The 17,106-nt window shown below is 45.0% G+C and overlaps 1 protein-coding gene across 6 annotated transcripts in view; it reads left to right on the top strand.

The window, feature by feature from the left end:
- Fhod3 (formin homology 2 domain containing 3) overlaps positions 1-17,106 on the top strand; it is a 425,120-nt gene that overhangs the window by 57,771 nt on the left and 350,243 nt on the right. For all 6 annotated transcript variants that reach the window (XM_006525826.4, XM_006525828.4, XM_006525830.4 and 3 more), the window contains exon 3: positions 4,325-4,389. In XM_006525826.4, coding sequence (XP_006525889.1) covers positions 4,325-4,389 — 65 coding nt within the window. The remainder of the gene's footprint in view (positions 1-4,324; positions 4,390-17,106) is intronic.

The following is a 17,106-nucleotide window of genomic DNA, read 5'->3' on the forward strand; positions in this document are numbered from 1 at the left end:
AGAGAAGCGCAGCTATTGGGTCTTACCTTTCTTCAGTCTATTTCTCATCTATCAACCATGTGCTGCTGTTATGCTAGTGTTGTTAGCTGGGCTGATTGTATAGAGTAAAGGACTTCCTTATGATGTTTATGCACACTCAGTCACTGCACTTTGATATATCACCTCTTCTGTTACTCTCCTGTATCCCTCCTTTGATCCTATCTTGCATTCCTTTGGCTCTACCCCCAACCCCCCGCCCCATGGCTGGACTGCTTTGGTGTCTTGAACAGTGTAGCTATAAGCATGGGTGTGTAGGCCTCTCTCTGATACCTTGACTTGGATTCTTCGGGGCACATTCTTGGAAGTGCTACTGCTGGATATATGGACATTCTAGTCGTGGCTTTTTGAGCTTTCACACTGGCTGTGCTCACATTTCGACCAGCTTCCCTTACTTGTATTCTTATCATTTTGACTACACTGGCTTGTGTAGCCATGGGGAGTGGCGAGTCTCAGATTGGTAGTGGGCACTGTGCTGGCCAATTAGGTAAGGATGCATGTTGGAGACGTGACTGTAAAGGCTGCAGGGCAGGCCAGCTGCTTGAGGCTGCCTATGGGAATTCCGTGTTGCTCCCTACTGCAACAGGCAGTGTGGTCCATACCCTAGAGCCTGCTCAATGCTAGAAACTGTGCAATAAGGGGATAAAAGAGGGAATACCTTCCTGTGAGGCAGATAGAGGAAAGAAGCAGCGTGCAGGGCCTGAGGTCCAGAGGGTTAGGCTGAGTCTAAGCTCAGTAACTTTGTCCCTGTGAGACTTCAGTGATGTATCTTAACTTCCCTAGCCTCTCTTATCTAGCACAGGGTTAGTGCTGTCAATCTTGGGACTTTTTTGAAGAAAAAAACTTGTGTAAAGTGCTCAGAGCTTCATCTGGAACATTCCATGTGTCTATGTGTCCCTCACACATTAAGAACTAACAGGACAGACTGGAGAGATGGCTCAGTGGTTAAGAGCACCGACTGCTCTTCCAGAGGTCCTGAGTTCAATACCCAGCAACCACATGGTGGCTCGCAGCCATCTATAATGGAATTCATTGCCCTCTTCTGGTATGTCTGAAGACTCATATACATAAAATAAATGAATCTTTTTGGAAAAACTAATGGAACTTTTTTTAGCATTTAAGAAATTACATTTATTGTGTACACATATGCACATGTGAATATCCATGCCACAGCATGGATGTGCAAAAGCCACAGCGTGGATGTGGAGGTCAAGGACAACTTGTAGGAATTGGTTCCCTCCTTGTACAATGTAGGGTGGACCTGGGTATCAAACTCAGCCCTTCAGACTTGGAATCAAGTACCTTTATCTGCTGTACCATCTTGCCAGCCTGTAACTGTTGTCTTCTTAACCTAGGCTGATACACTATCCCATTTCTTGGAAAAAGATAGCAGGGACTCAGTTTCTTCTGAAAGCTGTAGTCATGACATTAAAGAAAAGAATGTCTGGACAAATGTATGGGCAGTTAAGAGAACTTATTGCTCTTGCAGAGGACCAGAGCTTGGTTCTCAGAGCTTACATAGCAGCTCTCAACCACCTATAAATCCACTTCCAGAGCGTCTGACACCCTCTTATGGCCTTGGAAGAATTTTAAACTCATGTACTATACTTAAACTCTTGTAGGTGTATATACATGTAAATTTATAAAAAGGACAGTATTTATTGGAAAACTAAGAAAGGTTTGTGTGTGCGTGCGTGTGTGTGTGTGTGTGTGTGTGTGTGTGTGTGTGTGTGTAGCCCGCCTAGACTAGAACTCAGAGATCAAATTCTGCTCCCCCTGCCAATGTTGGGACTAAAGGTGTGCAGCTACCATGCCCAGCAGCAGTTTTTGTTTCTTGTTTTGTTTTTTAAGTGCTGGAGATCAAACCCAGAACCCCTCACATACCAGGCAAATGCTCTACCACTGAGCTAAAGATTCTTTTAAGCAAATGACATGATATTTCTTAATAAAAAGTCCAAAGGACCGACAAAAAAAAAAAAACCCTCTAGAATTAATGGCACCAACATAAACATAGAGAAATACATTAAAAAAACAAAACAAACAAACAAAAAAACAAACAAAAAAACAAGCTTTAGCTCCGTATTAGAGTATGAATGTTGGAGGGAGGGGCAGGATGGTCAAAGGAGTTCACAGGAGATGTTCCTGTGATTGTGTGCATCTTTGAACTTGAGGATCACAGACATGTGTTGTGGCATTGTGGTTCTTAGGGTGTGTTAGTTAGGGTTTCTATGGCTATAAAGAGACACCATGACCATGGAAACTCTTATAAAGGGAAACATTGAGTTGGGGGTGGTGTACAGTTCATTATTGTCCATTATTGTCATGGTGGGAAGCATGGTGGTAGTAGGGAGACATGGTGCTAGAGAAGGAGCTGAGAGTTCTACATCTGGATCCACAGGCAGCAGGAAGAGTAACACAGGGTCTGACTCGAGCATTTGAAATCACAAAGCCCACCCTGGTGATACACTTTCTCGTAATAATCACATCTCCTCATAGTGCCATTCCCTGATGGCCATGCATTTATCTATGAGCCTATGGGTCCCATTTCTAATCAAACCACCACACAAGATAAACTTACTTGACCTGGTATTATTTTGCATGTTATGTAACTTTGCCATACTTTTCTTCGATCGATTTCTTCGATCTTATCCTTTTTTTTTTTTAAAGATTAACTTATTTATTTTTATGTGTATGGGCATTTTGCCTCACAGATGTCTGTGCCCTGTGTGTGCACTACCCACAGATACCAGAAAATGGCATCAAGTTCCCTGGAACTGGAATTACAGTTGTGAGCCACCATGCGAGTGCTAAGAGCAGAACCTGGATCTTCTGCAAGAGCAACAGTGCTCTTACCTGCTGAACATCTCTCCAGCTCCTATCTTATCTTTTAATGTGCCCTTTAAGGATGCTAGATTTCAAGATTGAGGTTATAACTCTCCTCTCCTGGGACCCCTTTTTTTCCCTTCCAAGACCTAGGCTGCTTCCTTCTTTGCCTAAATCCCATGTAATGTGAGATTTTTAGGGCCTTGTGTACTTGGACAGGTAAAAACCCAGGCAGGAGAGTAAAACAAAGGAGTTGCAGGTGATGACATTATCTTTTAAACAGGTCTCTTGATTCCGAGTATTTGGTGGAGACACTGTACATCCATGTTCATTGCTGCATAATTCATAGTGTGTAAGGAACGGAGACAGCCTAGGTATCCGTAAACAGATAACTAGATAAAGAAAATCTATGCTATTGTGAAGAAAAATTATATTACAACATCCATAGGCAACTGCAGGCTGGCAGTCACCACTTAATTTCTTAGGACTATGCAATTGGGTTTCCCTTTTCTAATAATAAATTTAAAGTCACGCAGGCCCTCCTTATGTGGTGTCAAAATTTAAAAAAAAAACAATTCATGTAGTCACTGCTTGGGTCCTGTGTCTCCTTCCCACACAACCCTAAGACTGGGATGCTGGAAGGCCCTGGCAGAAATGATGGGGATGGGAAAGAGATTCAGCCACAGAGAGACCTGCCTTGTTCCCTGTTGCTGGGTTGTTGGCTCTCTCCATCTGCCTCCAACTGCAGGCTTCCTGGCATCCTTTGTCTCAAGGCCCTTGCTACCCACACTGATTCAGGATCCATGCTACCTGCCATTGCTCACTTTCCGCCAAGTCTATCTTTGCATCCTAGGTCCTACCTAGGACAGACCTAGTAAGAGTAGAACCAGGGATGCCCAGGTCCTTCCTCTTGGAAACTGAGACAAGAAAGATTTGAGGTGAGTTGGGGAGTATACATGCTACCAGGGTCAATAATAAATAACCCCAAAGTATCCTTGGTGGATTTCATCTTCCTTTAAGAATTCAAGGAGAAGCCATGACAGCCTTGAATTGATATCGAAAGTGCAGTTTTCAGTCCCCCTTTCCTATATATGTATAAAAAAGAATTTAAAGTAGTCATGGGAATGAGCAAGCAGATTTCCCTTCAAAGTCTCAGATTTAAAAATCTTCCTGAATGGTCAAGCAAGATCCATAGATTCTGGGAAAGTTCAGAGTTGGTGGGCTTGGGGATAAACCATGCTAATCCAGAAAAGGCTAAGGTGGGCTTGGGGATAATCCATGCTAATCCAGAAAAGGCAAAGGTTTCCATTTTTGTTTCCTTAAAGCCTTGTGATGTGTTCTTTCAGGATATCTTTTTGTTTAGATTAGGTCCCAACTCACTGGGCATCTCTTTTAGGTGGGTGTGTTGACAGAGAGGTCGTTGGGTGCCTACTAACCCCTATGTTTTGTTTCCTGTCTCTCTCAGGCGGGGCAAGAAGAACAGCATTATTCTGAGGACACAGCTGTCTGTGAGGGTCCATGCCTGCATTGGTGAGTGGCATCTGAAGCCGGCATGCTTGCTGTCTACCCTCAGTGAGCATGTGTAATGGGAAATGACACAGTTAGAAACCGAAAGTTTCTTTACTGGCTATGTGCTTGGGCTAGCCCTCACGGGTTTCTGGAATTTGGAGGGGAGCCGCTTGTAGCCATCAGTTTTGAAGCACCACTTCTTTCTGGCTTTCTTTGATTGTGACTAGAGCTTGAGATAAGACAGCTTGAGGTCACTGATGGACGTCTTTCTACTCATGAGGCTCTTCCTGGATTGTCGCCAGTGAGGGCCTCTATTCAGCAGAAGCAACTCTTTGTATGGCTCTTTGAAGCTTGCTTTTAGGGGAAGTGGAGCCTGAGACCCCAGGTGTGGTCAGGGGACTGGAAGGGAATCATGGGTCAGTGGAGAGTGGAGATGCATCATGCAGACTGAAATGCCTTTTATGCTGCCATAGTGAAATATTTGACAAGCAATTTTGGGGTACAAAGGTTATGTTGGCTTACAGTTAGAGGGACTACAGTTCTTATTGGAGAGGAAGACACAACAGCATGAGTGTGAGGCAGCTGTCACCCTGCACCTGTCGTCAGGAAGCAGAGGGCAATGTGCTGGTGTTCAGCTGCCATCCTCCTTTGTATTGAGTCCTGGACCCCAGGCTGTGGGATTATGTCACCCACATTCAGGGTAGGTCTTCCCTCTTGGTTACCACTCTCTGGAAACAGCTTCATAGACACATATACCCAGATCTACATTTCACAAGAGGTTCCAAGGCAAGTCAATATGAGACTTAAAATTGGCCGTCATAGGCTAAGTAAGCAAAGGTACTTGTGCTTTTCAAATGGATTTTCCCATGGTCATTGAGGGGCCCTGGGCCATTTCTGCAGTCATGGGTTTATTGGGAAGAAATAGGTTATATATGCCAAGTGGATAGCCTCACATGAATGATAGATTCTTTCTAGTACTGAGCCAAGGGGAAGCAAGAGTTTAATATCATAGAAAAGAAAGAACACAAAGCTCACTCTATGCATGAACATGCACTTAATCTATTTATTTTGATTTGTGGCTTGCTGTGGTCTTCAGGCCCCTCCGATCAGGGGAAGGTTAGTCATGCTACTGATGCTGGTTTGTCTCAGGATCAGAGGATTCATGGATGGAAGGGAAGGAAAACTTCCTGGTCCCTTCACATCCCTGATGGATGGGCAACTGGTTACTGAAGGGGATCCATGTCATTTTACTTTGGTGTGAAATGCTGGCAAGTGTCAGCTTTTGTATTTCTCTAAAGCGGAAATGATTGTGTAGATGACTCAAAACCCTCAGGGACTTCAGGATGTTATAGGGTGGGTTATAAGATGTTTGGGAACCTGCAAAGGTCTCTTGGATCTGTAGTAACATTGATTGTCTAATCTGTAGTCACTGAGTGTGTGCATACATAGATACCAGGTTACAACAAATAATTTGTGCCATGTGTATGAAGTGTGCCCACCGAAAGAAAAATCCTGTGACAAATCACTTTGTGTAAACTTCTTCCAGCTCTCATCTCAAACCAAGAATAAGCTCGGGCACACAGCAGGTGCTGGGTACCACTGCATCCTACACTGGAATGCAGCTGACCCCTACATGAGGCCTGGGACACAAGTGTGAACTGACTTTTCCTGGGGACTGGAAGGCAATGGAAAGTTGACTTTTATTTCTGTGATCTGGCTTTGAATTTGAAAGTACTACATCCTTTTAGAAAAAGTGTGGGCAAGGATACAGCTCAATTGGTGCCTGTCTAGCACTCAAAATACCCTGGGGTAGATGTCCACCATCCTAAAAACTAGGTAGAGCTATGTAGCGCTAGGAGGTGGAGACGAGGGATCAGAAAGTCATTGTCATTTTTGGATACTTTGAAAGTCTAAGGCTAGCAGGAGATAAGCAAGATCTTGCGTATAAACAATTACATTATAGATAATATATATTATCTACACTATAGTATTTTAACTACAAAACTTTTCTAAATAGCTTTTGTGGTATTGGCTTCTCATTGTTCAGTCTTTTAGAATTGATGTAGAACACATGCTTTGTTCTGCAATGTGCTGGTCCTCAGTAGCCAGCTTAACCCATGTGGTGTGACTAGGACATGTCCACTCTGTTGTCTAATGTGTGTGTGTGTGTGTGTGTGTGTGTGTGTGTGTGTGTGTGTATTTTCTCAACCTTCCTTATGCCAATTTGTCCTGGAAGCATGTAATTTGATTAAATAGTACCTAAATATTTGATCAACTGATTGTGGCTATAGAAAGTCATGGTTTTGAAAATTCACTGTTTTGGAAAAGAATCAAAATTAGTCATTACAAAAACATTTAAGTCAAGTGTGCTCTGACGGCTATGAAAGGCGAAGGATGTTGGAAACACTTAGGTGGATTCCAGTGTTCACAGATGGCCTTAGTTTTTGTTTGACTTCAAGGGAACTAAACTGGGAAGCTATAAGACCATGCTGTTAACGTGTCTCATGCCAGAAGACCCATGGGAAGTTCTAGTTGTGACCAGTCTCTCTGGTGTCTGAGTCTCTGTATAGGTAAGAAGCAGTATTCACCCCGCAGAGTGTAAGTGAAAACAGGGTCTCATGTGCATCTCCGACTGTGGAAGGATTTTCTGCTTTCCTCAGTCTGTGTCACCAGCTGCCGCAGGCCTCAGAGGGTTTGGATGTATAAAGGAGACAGTAGGTTTCCTTTGCATTGAAAACCCTTCTGCTGGATCCATTTTCTTCTTTTGTGAGATAGACAGTAGCTTCCTTCAGATGCCACTTGAGTGATATTGCTTGATTACATATGGGAAGTGGGCTTCAGCCTTGTGCTTTTAAAGTGTCACTTCCCATTGTGACACATCCTTTCCCTTACCAAGGGCAGCATTAAGTGGCACTTCTTTGTTGTAATAACAAACAGCACCACACCAAACAACAAACACAATGACAAAGGAAGCCAAGAGGAGGGGGCAGACCCTTCTCCAGCAGGGGAGTCCCAGATTCTTTTTTTTTCTGTCGAGATCATTTCTACTCATGGCCACATGAAGAACAAATTCATCCATGGAAGGAGTGGGATGCAGCAACTGCCAGAGGTTCAGCATGGTATGCCGCACCTGGGAAAACCTTGCTTTGTACCCATGGTGCAAAGGACCCACGACCAGCTTTTGTCCTGAGGGTTTGTCATACTGGCAAGTCTATGCTTTCTTCACCTCACCCCTCTCCCCCTTCACCCCTGCTTTTATAGAGTGTAAGAATGTTTACAGTCCAGGGCAAGTGCTGACGAATTGGAGGTGACGTGTGTTTGGAATTGTCCATTGCTGACCTTGGAAGCCTGTCCCCCAAGGGGATAAGTATGGAGTACAGCCTTTAAGATTAACAACTCAGCGGTTCTTACAAAACCAAAGGCCACTGGCGCTCTGCTTCGATGGTCCCAGCTAACCTCTGAGACAGGCCTGTGTGATAGTGTAGCAGTTCTGATGTGTTTGGTAGGAGGCTAGATTGAGAGTTTGGTATGGAGAAGCCTAAGGCTTTTGTGCCTTTATGCTTCTCGCCATGACTTTTCTTTTATGTATTTTCACTATAAAGGCCTGGTGTATTACAGTGGACAGGGCATGACTTACCTTCTTAACTCAGCTTCGATCCCTAAAGAGAGAAAGTCATTGATGTTTCCATCTTAGGTATGAACGTACAGATCTCTTAAAAAGAGATCTCTGATCAACAGGAGAAGTTTGCACATTATGTGGTTAATAGGAAACAAAGTTCCTTTGAATCCTGCTAGGAATCTTATTTCAACCCAGAAAAGCATTCCAAGGAATGAAAGAGTTGTATGAGCAACTGAAAGAGGCTAACGGTCAGGATGGAGTCTGGGATGTGGCTAGCTATAGTAGTACATGCCTTTAATTCCAGCACTTGGGAGGCAGATGCATGTAGGTTTCTCTGAGTTCGAGGACAGCCTGGTTAACATAGTGAGGCCCATAGTCAGAGCTACATAGTAAGACACTGTCTCAAAAACAAACAAACAAAAATAAGAAAAAAAATGTGGAACCTGTGAGATCTCATGATGGTTGATCTTAATCACCAACCTGGCAGAAAAATCACCTGGAAGATGTAACCAGAGTGCCAATGAGGATGCTTCCAGAAAGCGTTAACTAGAAAAGAAAGATTGTCCTAAACAAGGGTGCTCCCATCCCAAGGACATTTGGAGGGGCAGAATAAAATTGGAGAGAGTGGTCAGATGACTGCCAGAATTTCTGTCCCTGCTTTCTGGCCCAATGAGATATGCACAAGCATCCCACCATCTACAGAGCCACCTGTAGCCGTGCCTGTCCTACCATGATGGACTGTATCCCATCAAACCGTGAGCCTCTTTTAAGTTGCCTCTTATTTGGTCACAGCACTGACATCAACAACTGATACAGATCCTTAAGTTGACACAGGTAGATTCTATTGGCTGAACACTTTTGTTTGGCTTTGAAACTTTGTTTCTCACTCTTCTGATATTGACCTTATCTTTCCTTAAGAAAAGTCCATCCTGGCCCAGAAGGTCCATGCATACAAATGTGCAGCACTGAATTTAAAGGGTAACAATCAGCTGAAGATACAGAAAGACTGTTTGGGCTTGTAGCAGCAAAAGAACAGCTGGGCACAAGGTTGTCCCTGCCATTTCCCTATAGTCCGTGTGACAATGAGGTTGGGGTGTGGAGATGGGGACATGGGAAGAGACCGGCAGGCTGGCTGAAAGAACCAGTGTCTGTATGAGGCCTGTCACACTGCTCAGAACGTCAAGTCATAAGCACAAAGAACACATTTAAAGAGGAAAATGTGAGAGAAGGGTGTTTCACCCACAGACGGAGAGTCGTTGGTTGCCTGCTGTGGAGGCACCAACATAATGAGGTGTCCATGTACAGAGTGCTAAGAGTTTGCTGCTTTAGGCAAAGCTGTGTAGCTATTTGCATCGTGTATTAGGCCTGTAACAGTTGTGAGCTGATGGTACCTCTGTGTGTATGTATGTGTGTGCGCACAAACACACACTCACACACACACTTGTCTGTCTGTGAGTAGGCCAGGGAACAACCTTATTTGTTCCCCAGGTGTCACCTACTATATTTTGTTTTAATTTGAGAAGGATGTGTTCTCACTGGCCTGGAACTCACCAACAAGACCAAGCTGGCTGACAGTGAGCACAAGGCGCATGCCTGTAACAATTTTAGTGTGTGTGTATTACCAGGCCTAACACTTTTGAGAAACGAGTTCTGGGGGTTAGAAAGATGGCTCAGTGGCTGAGAGCACTTGCTCTAACAGACACCTGAGTTTGATTCCCAATACCCAAATGGCGGTTAACAAGCACCTATGACTCCAGTTCCAGAGGAATGGTTACTCTCTTCTGGGCTCTGTGGGTACCAGGCATGCCCATGTTACACATACATGCATGTAGATGAAACACATGTGCACATAAGATAGGTAAATATTTAAAAATGATTTTGATGATTTAACAGATGGCCGAATGCTTGCAGGGCTAACTGCCCAGCCTCTGCATGCAGTCTTGATGTAATGAGAAAGGAGGCTGGACCAGCAATAGCTTTCATCTCTGAAGAGAGGAACGGGTGTGCGTTACAGAGTGGTAGCTGGGACTCAGGCAAGGCCCAGGTTTTGTCCAGTATCCAAACCCTCTGTAACAGCTGCTGTGTCCAGGGCCATGGGTTTCTGGATTCAAAGGGTGGGACAGAGCTGTAATACATGGCTGTCAGTCCAGCCCCTCTCTCCCTCAGCCTTAGTTCAGAATCCTGCTTATCTTCCTTAAGCCCTTTGCCCACCCTGTGCTTTTAACTAGGTTGGCCTGACTCCCCACCTCTCCATCCTTCCCTCTGCAGTTTAACTCACCTTCCAGCTTCCTTTCTCAGCACTGCCTTTGGAGAGACAGGGGCGGGTCAGGTGCTAGGCTTTGGAGCGTTAGTTGAAACAAATGACCTGCACTCCTTAGCTGGGCGTATGGTTTGAAATTTCCCTTCAAATTAGGAGTTTCAAGAAACAGTAATCAAACAAATAAATAAAACAAAAAGCCCCTCTTGGGTCTGACAGTCCTTGGTGATATTTCTGTGTTGGGAGAAGAGGATGTGTTAATGCTGTGAGTGCTAAGATATTAGGTCTGGCTTGGCCATCTGGCCCCTTGGGTGGTAGCTGAACTATGTAAACGTTGCTCGTCCCTGACATGAACACCATGTGATGGAGAAACCAAGTCAAGCATGTAGTCCCCAGGCCAGTAAGACCCCCATTCCCTGAGCCATTTGGTCATGTGGCTCACTGACCACCATTGCTGGTTCTGTCTCCAGGCCTTAGCTGTCTAGCTGACCACATGCTACCTCCACACAGAGGCACTTGCATGTACCGTACCCCCGGGGTGACTTCCAAATTGAATTCTTGGGTACCTCTATGCTCCATTCCTAGACTCCACTGTGAGCAACCAAGGGGTAAGGAACAGAGGCTGCACTTCCTGTTTCTGTCTGGTTGCCAGGCTCTCAGGCTTCCCCAGAAGCTCAGATCCCTCGAGCTTTGATTTCCAAATAGGTGTTTACTGTCCTGCTAGCCACAGCTTCAGCATAGAGTGGGGGTGGGTTTGGAATCCAGAATCACCACAGCAGAGAGAGACTTCTGAGACTCTGGGACTTTTATTTTAAACCTCTTCAACCCCATCAAGCCCGTGACCCAGTTTTGCCTGCAGTTCTGTTTTCTCTATTAAAAACAAGCTCTGTGGGTTAATCAGATAAGTACCTCACACCATCTGTTTTCTATCAATCTGTCACAGGTCTTAGGTGGCAGACCCCACAAAATGTCCATGTGTCGAGTGGCTCCCTGGGATGGGGGAGGAGATTCTTGGATCACTCTCCGCACTCTGCAGGGCTGCTACCTCTCTAAGGTGCCTATTGTCAGACTGGATTGGCACATGTGCCCAATTACCCATAAGTCCACCTTCTACCAAATGGAAGCATGAAAAGGACCAGACTGTCTCACACACCTGCCATTAGGCTCAGACCCTGTACAAGCTTCTGATCTTGAGATGCTGGGCACCATGGAGGAGGTGGCCCATCTTTCCACAGATGAGGAGATCTTGCAATGCCCCAGTCGTAAGTTTGCAGCAAGAGTAGAAAGAGCAGCTCAAGAATCCACTTGGAGCTTTGCCCTCCCCGCTGTGGAATACAGGGCATAGTGAAGACAGGAGGTACCGTGAGAGACGGAGCTCGAGAACCTTCCAATATAGCTGGGTCAGCTTTGGGACTTAGAGGTCCGGGGAAAAGAGACACAGATGAGAGGACTCATGGATGAAGAACACTTGGGAAGCTTTGTTTCAAGTTGTGCTCAACTCTCCCCTATGATTTTCAAGACCCCCCTTACTACATCTCTAGGACTCAGTTTCTTTTTATCAGTACAGATCTTAAGATTTTGGGTACTAGAATTTGAGCTTGGCCTTGGAGCAATTACCAGTTCGCTCACTCTATATTGGCTCAGAGACTTATGTTTAACCTGGCTCCCTAAAGAGGGACACAGACTTGAGTAGTTTGGTAGGGATACCTGTGGCTAGGATTACAAGGGGTGTGCTAGCAGTGCATCTCATAGCCTGGCAGTTCGACTGCAAAATACCATCAGCCAGCAAAACCTTCGGTAAGGTCCAGAAAGCAAAGCCCTGGTCAGATGATCACTGTGCTGTGAGATGATTTCTGTTGCCTTGTAAGTCTTCTCGTTGTCACATGTCTGGCTGCCATGCAGCACAGTGCAAGCTCTGGTCGCCAGCTCTCTGTGCCCATGGCTGTTTCCACAGAGGGACAGATTCATTTCTGTCATGGGACAGTCAGAGTTGGTGTTGGGAAATATAGAGTACTGTGTCTCTTGCCTAGGTATTTTGATATCCAGAGGACTCGGGAGTTCAGAAAGAGGGTGGGTGTTCCTCCACGCCTTGCTTTTCAAAGGTGGCTTTCTCAGGATTAGGGGTACATGCGTGTGTTATTCACGTTGTGGTGACAGACTTGGGAAAAGGGGTTGCTCTTGGAAGATCATGGGAGCATTTTGCCCATTTTTATTGTATAGGAAATACCTAACAGAAAGTATTTAAATTGTTCACCTCCCAAGTCAAAACCAGATAAAACTAGGTATGACAGGGGACTGATTCAGGATTTAAAGGTGAGATGAGAAAACCAGCACCGGAACATGCGTTATTCATTATTTCAAGTTCAAGTTCCAGAGTGATAGAGACAGGAGGGCAGAGGAAGACATTGGGAAGGGCTTATCGATGGTCATATTATTGAAGAAAGGCCTATAAAGAAATTTTCATTTGTGTTTATAAATGAAGAGGCAGTGCAATGCTTCATTAAGGCTGGTGTACAGATTTCTCAATTCTCCCTAGCTGTGTGGTAGAGATATTGCAATGGAATGCTGGTCTCGGGCCTTGTGGGCAAACTGCAGGGTATGGGTGTGTGCTGGAATGGATTTCTTTGGCTCCGCTCCTCTCCTCTCCTCTCCTCTCCTCTCCTCTCCTCTCCTCTCCTCTCCTCTCCTCTCCTCTCCTCTCCTCTCCTCTCCTCTCCTCTCCTCTCCTCTCCTCTCCTCTCCTCTCCCTTCCCTGTGGGTTCCTTGACAAGTTTCCACCTGCCTTAATATGCTGCATGGTCTGAGATGTCACATAGGGACAAATGCAAAATGTGAACTTCCCCTGAGTGGACACGTATGTCCTGTGATATCTCGTGGGAAGGGAACTGAAATAAACTTGGAGGTGTAGGTCTGAGGTTCTTGTCTAGAAGCCAAGTTAGCATCACAGTGACTCCAGAAAGTGTCTCTGCTGTGGAGGTCACAGCCAGGACATTTCTCAGTATCCAAATCAGGCAGGGCAACTTCTATGTAGATGATTAACACATGTTATTCTATTCATCCTCGAGACATGATATCCTTGCTCTACAGAAGGAGAGAGATTCAAAGAGCTTTGGTTGCTCTCTTAGGGATCTAGAGTGAGACTGAAGATGCTGTGCAGATCTACATCTGTCTAGCTCATGACTGGAAAAGCCTGGCTTTGATACAGGCAATTTGCTTTTTAACGGATTGTCTTTTTTTTACAGAAGTAGAGAAATAACTAAGCACTTAATGCTTCTACTTCCTGATGGGCACTGAGCACAAGGTCTTCAGCAGCTGTCACCTCCTTTTATACAAAGCACGACCTGCAAACAGGAATTCCGGCTCCCGTTTAGTACATGAGGAAGTTAGCCACTCACTGTCCTGGTTCTCAGCCAAGGTCTCTTGGGCAGAGCTGGGATTTGGACCCAGTTCTCCCGGACTTCACTGGGCTGTGTCAGCATCTGTGCTTCCTCACATCCTTGAACAAGAATTACCTGTGTTTCTGTCCTCTGGCTGAGCCCTAGACTAGCCCAACACTGGGTAGATGGGAGTGTACAGGCGCTGACATCAAACTTGCCCCTGAGAAACTACATGACCTTGGACATGTGACTTTACTTATCAAAGGAATGGTATTTTATTTCAGAATTGTGAGGATTAGATAAATACTTAATTAAAACCAGAACCACGAAAGCCCTCATCTTTAGTATGGAATTGTGGGCTCAACGAATAGGCTGAAGAGAAGAGACCAGAGTTTAGGTCCTAGGCCTCTGTGTGTTTAGGAGCACGGCACCCCTATCCCTGTCTGATTTGTCCATTTAACTGTAGCAGTAAAGATAAAGGGGCCTGGTGCTTCCTGCTACTGCTGGTAAACACTTTAAAGCAGTGTGTGTGTGTGTGTGTGTGCGCGCGTGCGTGTTCGTGGGTTAAGGTGTATACACTCTAAGTAAGCACTATTGTCTGCCATACAAGCACTGGCGCATGTGGCAGGTGTCATCAACATCACAAAGCAATTTTGTTTTCCGTGGCTTTACCAACCGTTAGGAAAAGCCTAGTGACTCATGCCTATAATCCCAACACTTGGGAGAGGGTAACAGAAGGATTGCCATGAGTTTGAGGACATGGTATAGTCTAGTGTACATAGAAAGTTAAAGGGCAGCTTGAGCTACACAGTCTTAAAACACCACAACCCAATGCTTAGGGCAAAGTTGAATTGTGTGGGTTCAGCAGTTACCATATCGGAAGATCTGATCTCTTCTTCAAGGCAGAACTGACTTCCATGAGATGTTTAGCTTGCCTCTGATGCTTGAAGGCTCCCATCCTCCCTGTTTAGGATTGTAATAATGAGGAACTGGGGCATGCAATTGTGCCTCCAACCTAGAGAATCCCAGCAGCACTCCATTCCTGTGTTAAAGGCACAGCTTCAGGCTACCTTTTCTTGATTGGCTTATTTTTACTATAGGTGATAAAGGCCCACTGAAAACTTACGTGTGCACAAAATGGAGTTGCCAGATACCCTGGGCATGGGATGGGTTGTGGAGGATGAGCTGAGCGGGCACTTCTCTTTCCTAGGCTGCCTGGGAGCAGTGCAGAGGGCCATGGAGCGCTTTGCACTTCATTAGGAAGTCGGGATGATAATTGCCAGCCTCTGAAGGACTTGGAAAAGAAGCTCTGTGGAGCTGTACCATCAGGAATTCCTTCTGTGTCCCTCCTCCTGTGTGTGTGTGTGTGTATAAGTGTGATTGTGCATATATCAGAGGAATTTTGAAGACAGGTAATCAAGGTAGGCCTGTCAAATGAGATGGCTTGAGCATGCCCACAGATGTTCACAACCAGGTTTCTGCAGGCCGAGGGTGTACCAGCCTGGGATTGGTACTGAGTGCAGCCTGGCCTGGGGTGGTAGGTGTGTCCCTTCTTCTCCTTGGCTCCTCTCCAAGATTTGGAAGTCAGTCTTTTCAAGGGTCTGACTTGAGGCCTGGCCCTTGTCAGGACTCGTAGGGGCTCCAGGCTGTGGAGTCTGGCATAGGATGTGTTGGGAACAGAGGGTTCCCAGATCAGCACATTAGGGAGCCAGGCAAGAGACACTGATATGGGCTTTGTGGGGAAGTGTGTTTGACGTCACCTCCAGGTGAAGTGTGCCAGAATCCAAGATTAAATATGTAAAACAGTCTTGAGGAGGTCTAGAGGGAAAGAGGAGGGGGACAGAGAGGGTAATTAGACATAGAAGCCAGGGATGGTGGTGGTTTGGGAAGAGGATCTGCAAAAAAGAAGGTGGATGGGGGCAGTAGTGGACAAATATGAACAGAATTAATGACACAGGGGCTGAAGAGATGGCTTAGAGGCTACACTTGGCTCACAACACCTGTAACTTCAGATCTGATGCCCCTGGCCTCTGAGGGCACCTCATGGGCACAAACTCACACACATATGCATAGATAAAATCAATGATAAAAAGACATTTTAAAAATATGTACTGGTATGTGTGAAATGTCACTGTGAAATCGATTGTTTATGTGGCAACTAGAAGTTAACACAATGAACACAAATAAAACATGCTAGGTTTTTGAAATCCTCCTTGGCATCATTTTTCTTTCCTTTTCTCTGTCCTCCCTGACTCTTCCTCCCTCTCTCTTTCCAGCCTTTCTTTCCTTTTATTTGTTGTGCTGAGGATGGAACTCAGGGCCTCACACATGGTAGACAGGTGCTTAACCACTGAGCTATATCCTTAGTCTCCTTTATTGAGATAGGCCCCACTAACTTGTCCAGGCTAGCTTTGAACTTAGAATTCTCCTGCCTTGGTGTCATGAATAACTGAGGTGACAGATATGTGCAACTGTATTTTTCTCCTTTTAAAAATCTGTGCATGTACATGTGTGCATGTTTGTGTGTGTGTTTATATGGTGCATGTATGTGTGTATGTGGTAGATATATGTATGTATGTATTTGTGCCTGTTTGTGTGTGTATGATGGATCTGTGCGTATGTGTGTCTCTCTCTGTGTATAGTGTATATGTGTGTCTATGTGTATGTATATGTGGTGTGTCTGTGTGTCTGTATGTCTGTATGTATGGTGGATCTGTGTGTATGTGTGTATGATCAATGTATGTGTATATATGTGTGTGTCTCTGTGAATGGTGGATATATATATATATATATATATATATATATATATGGTCTATGTATGTCTGTGTGTATGGTAGATGTGAGTATGTGTGTATGATGGGTGGATGTGTGTATATATATGTATATATACATATATATGTGTGTGTGTATGTGTGTGGTGTGTGTATGTGTGTGGCAGATGTGTGTCACTTGTATATGAATGTGGGTACAGGCTTGCTATGGCTCCTGTGTAGATGTTAGAGAATAGCCTTGGGGTTGTATTGTTTGCAATAATAAACATACATTTTAAAAATATGTACTGCTATGTGTGAAATGTCACCGTGAAAGTGACACTTTCCACTCTGTTTGGGAGAGCATTATCTTTGTCGTTCTGCCACTGTGCATTGCTGTGCTGCTTGGCAAGCTTTGTCGTCTCTCCTGTGAGAGAGCTGGGATTACAGACACACTCTGCATCCTGCTTTAGGTGGGTTATGGAGTTAACTGAGGTTCTCGTGCTCAAGTGCACACACATACTGACTGTACCATCATCACGACACATTTTTATTTCTTAAGAGAAATGGTGTAGGGTCCAGAACCACCCAAGGACAACAACAGAAGGACTGCTTGTTTCCTGGGGCAGACAGTAGTGGAGGGTGTCAGCTGTCCTGTAGGGATGGAGATGGAGATAGAGATGGAGGGTGTCATCTGTTCTGTAAGGATGGAGATAGAGGGTGTCATTTGTCCTG

This window comes from Mus musculus, chromosome 18 (assembly GCF_000001635.26).
Source record: "Mus musculus strain C57BL/6J chromosome 18, GRCm38.p6 C57BL/6J".
NCBI lineage: Eukaryota > Metazoa > Chordata > Mammalia > Rodentia > Muridae > Mus > Mus musculus.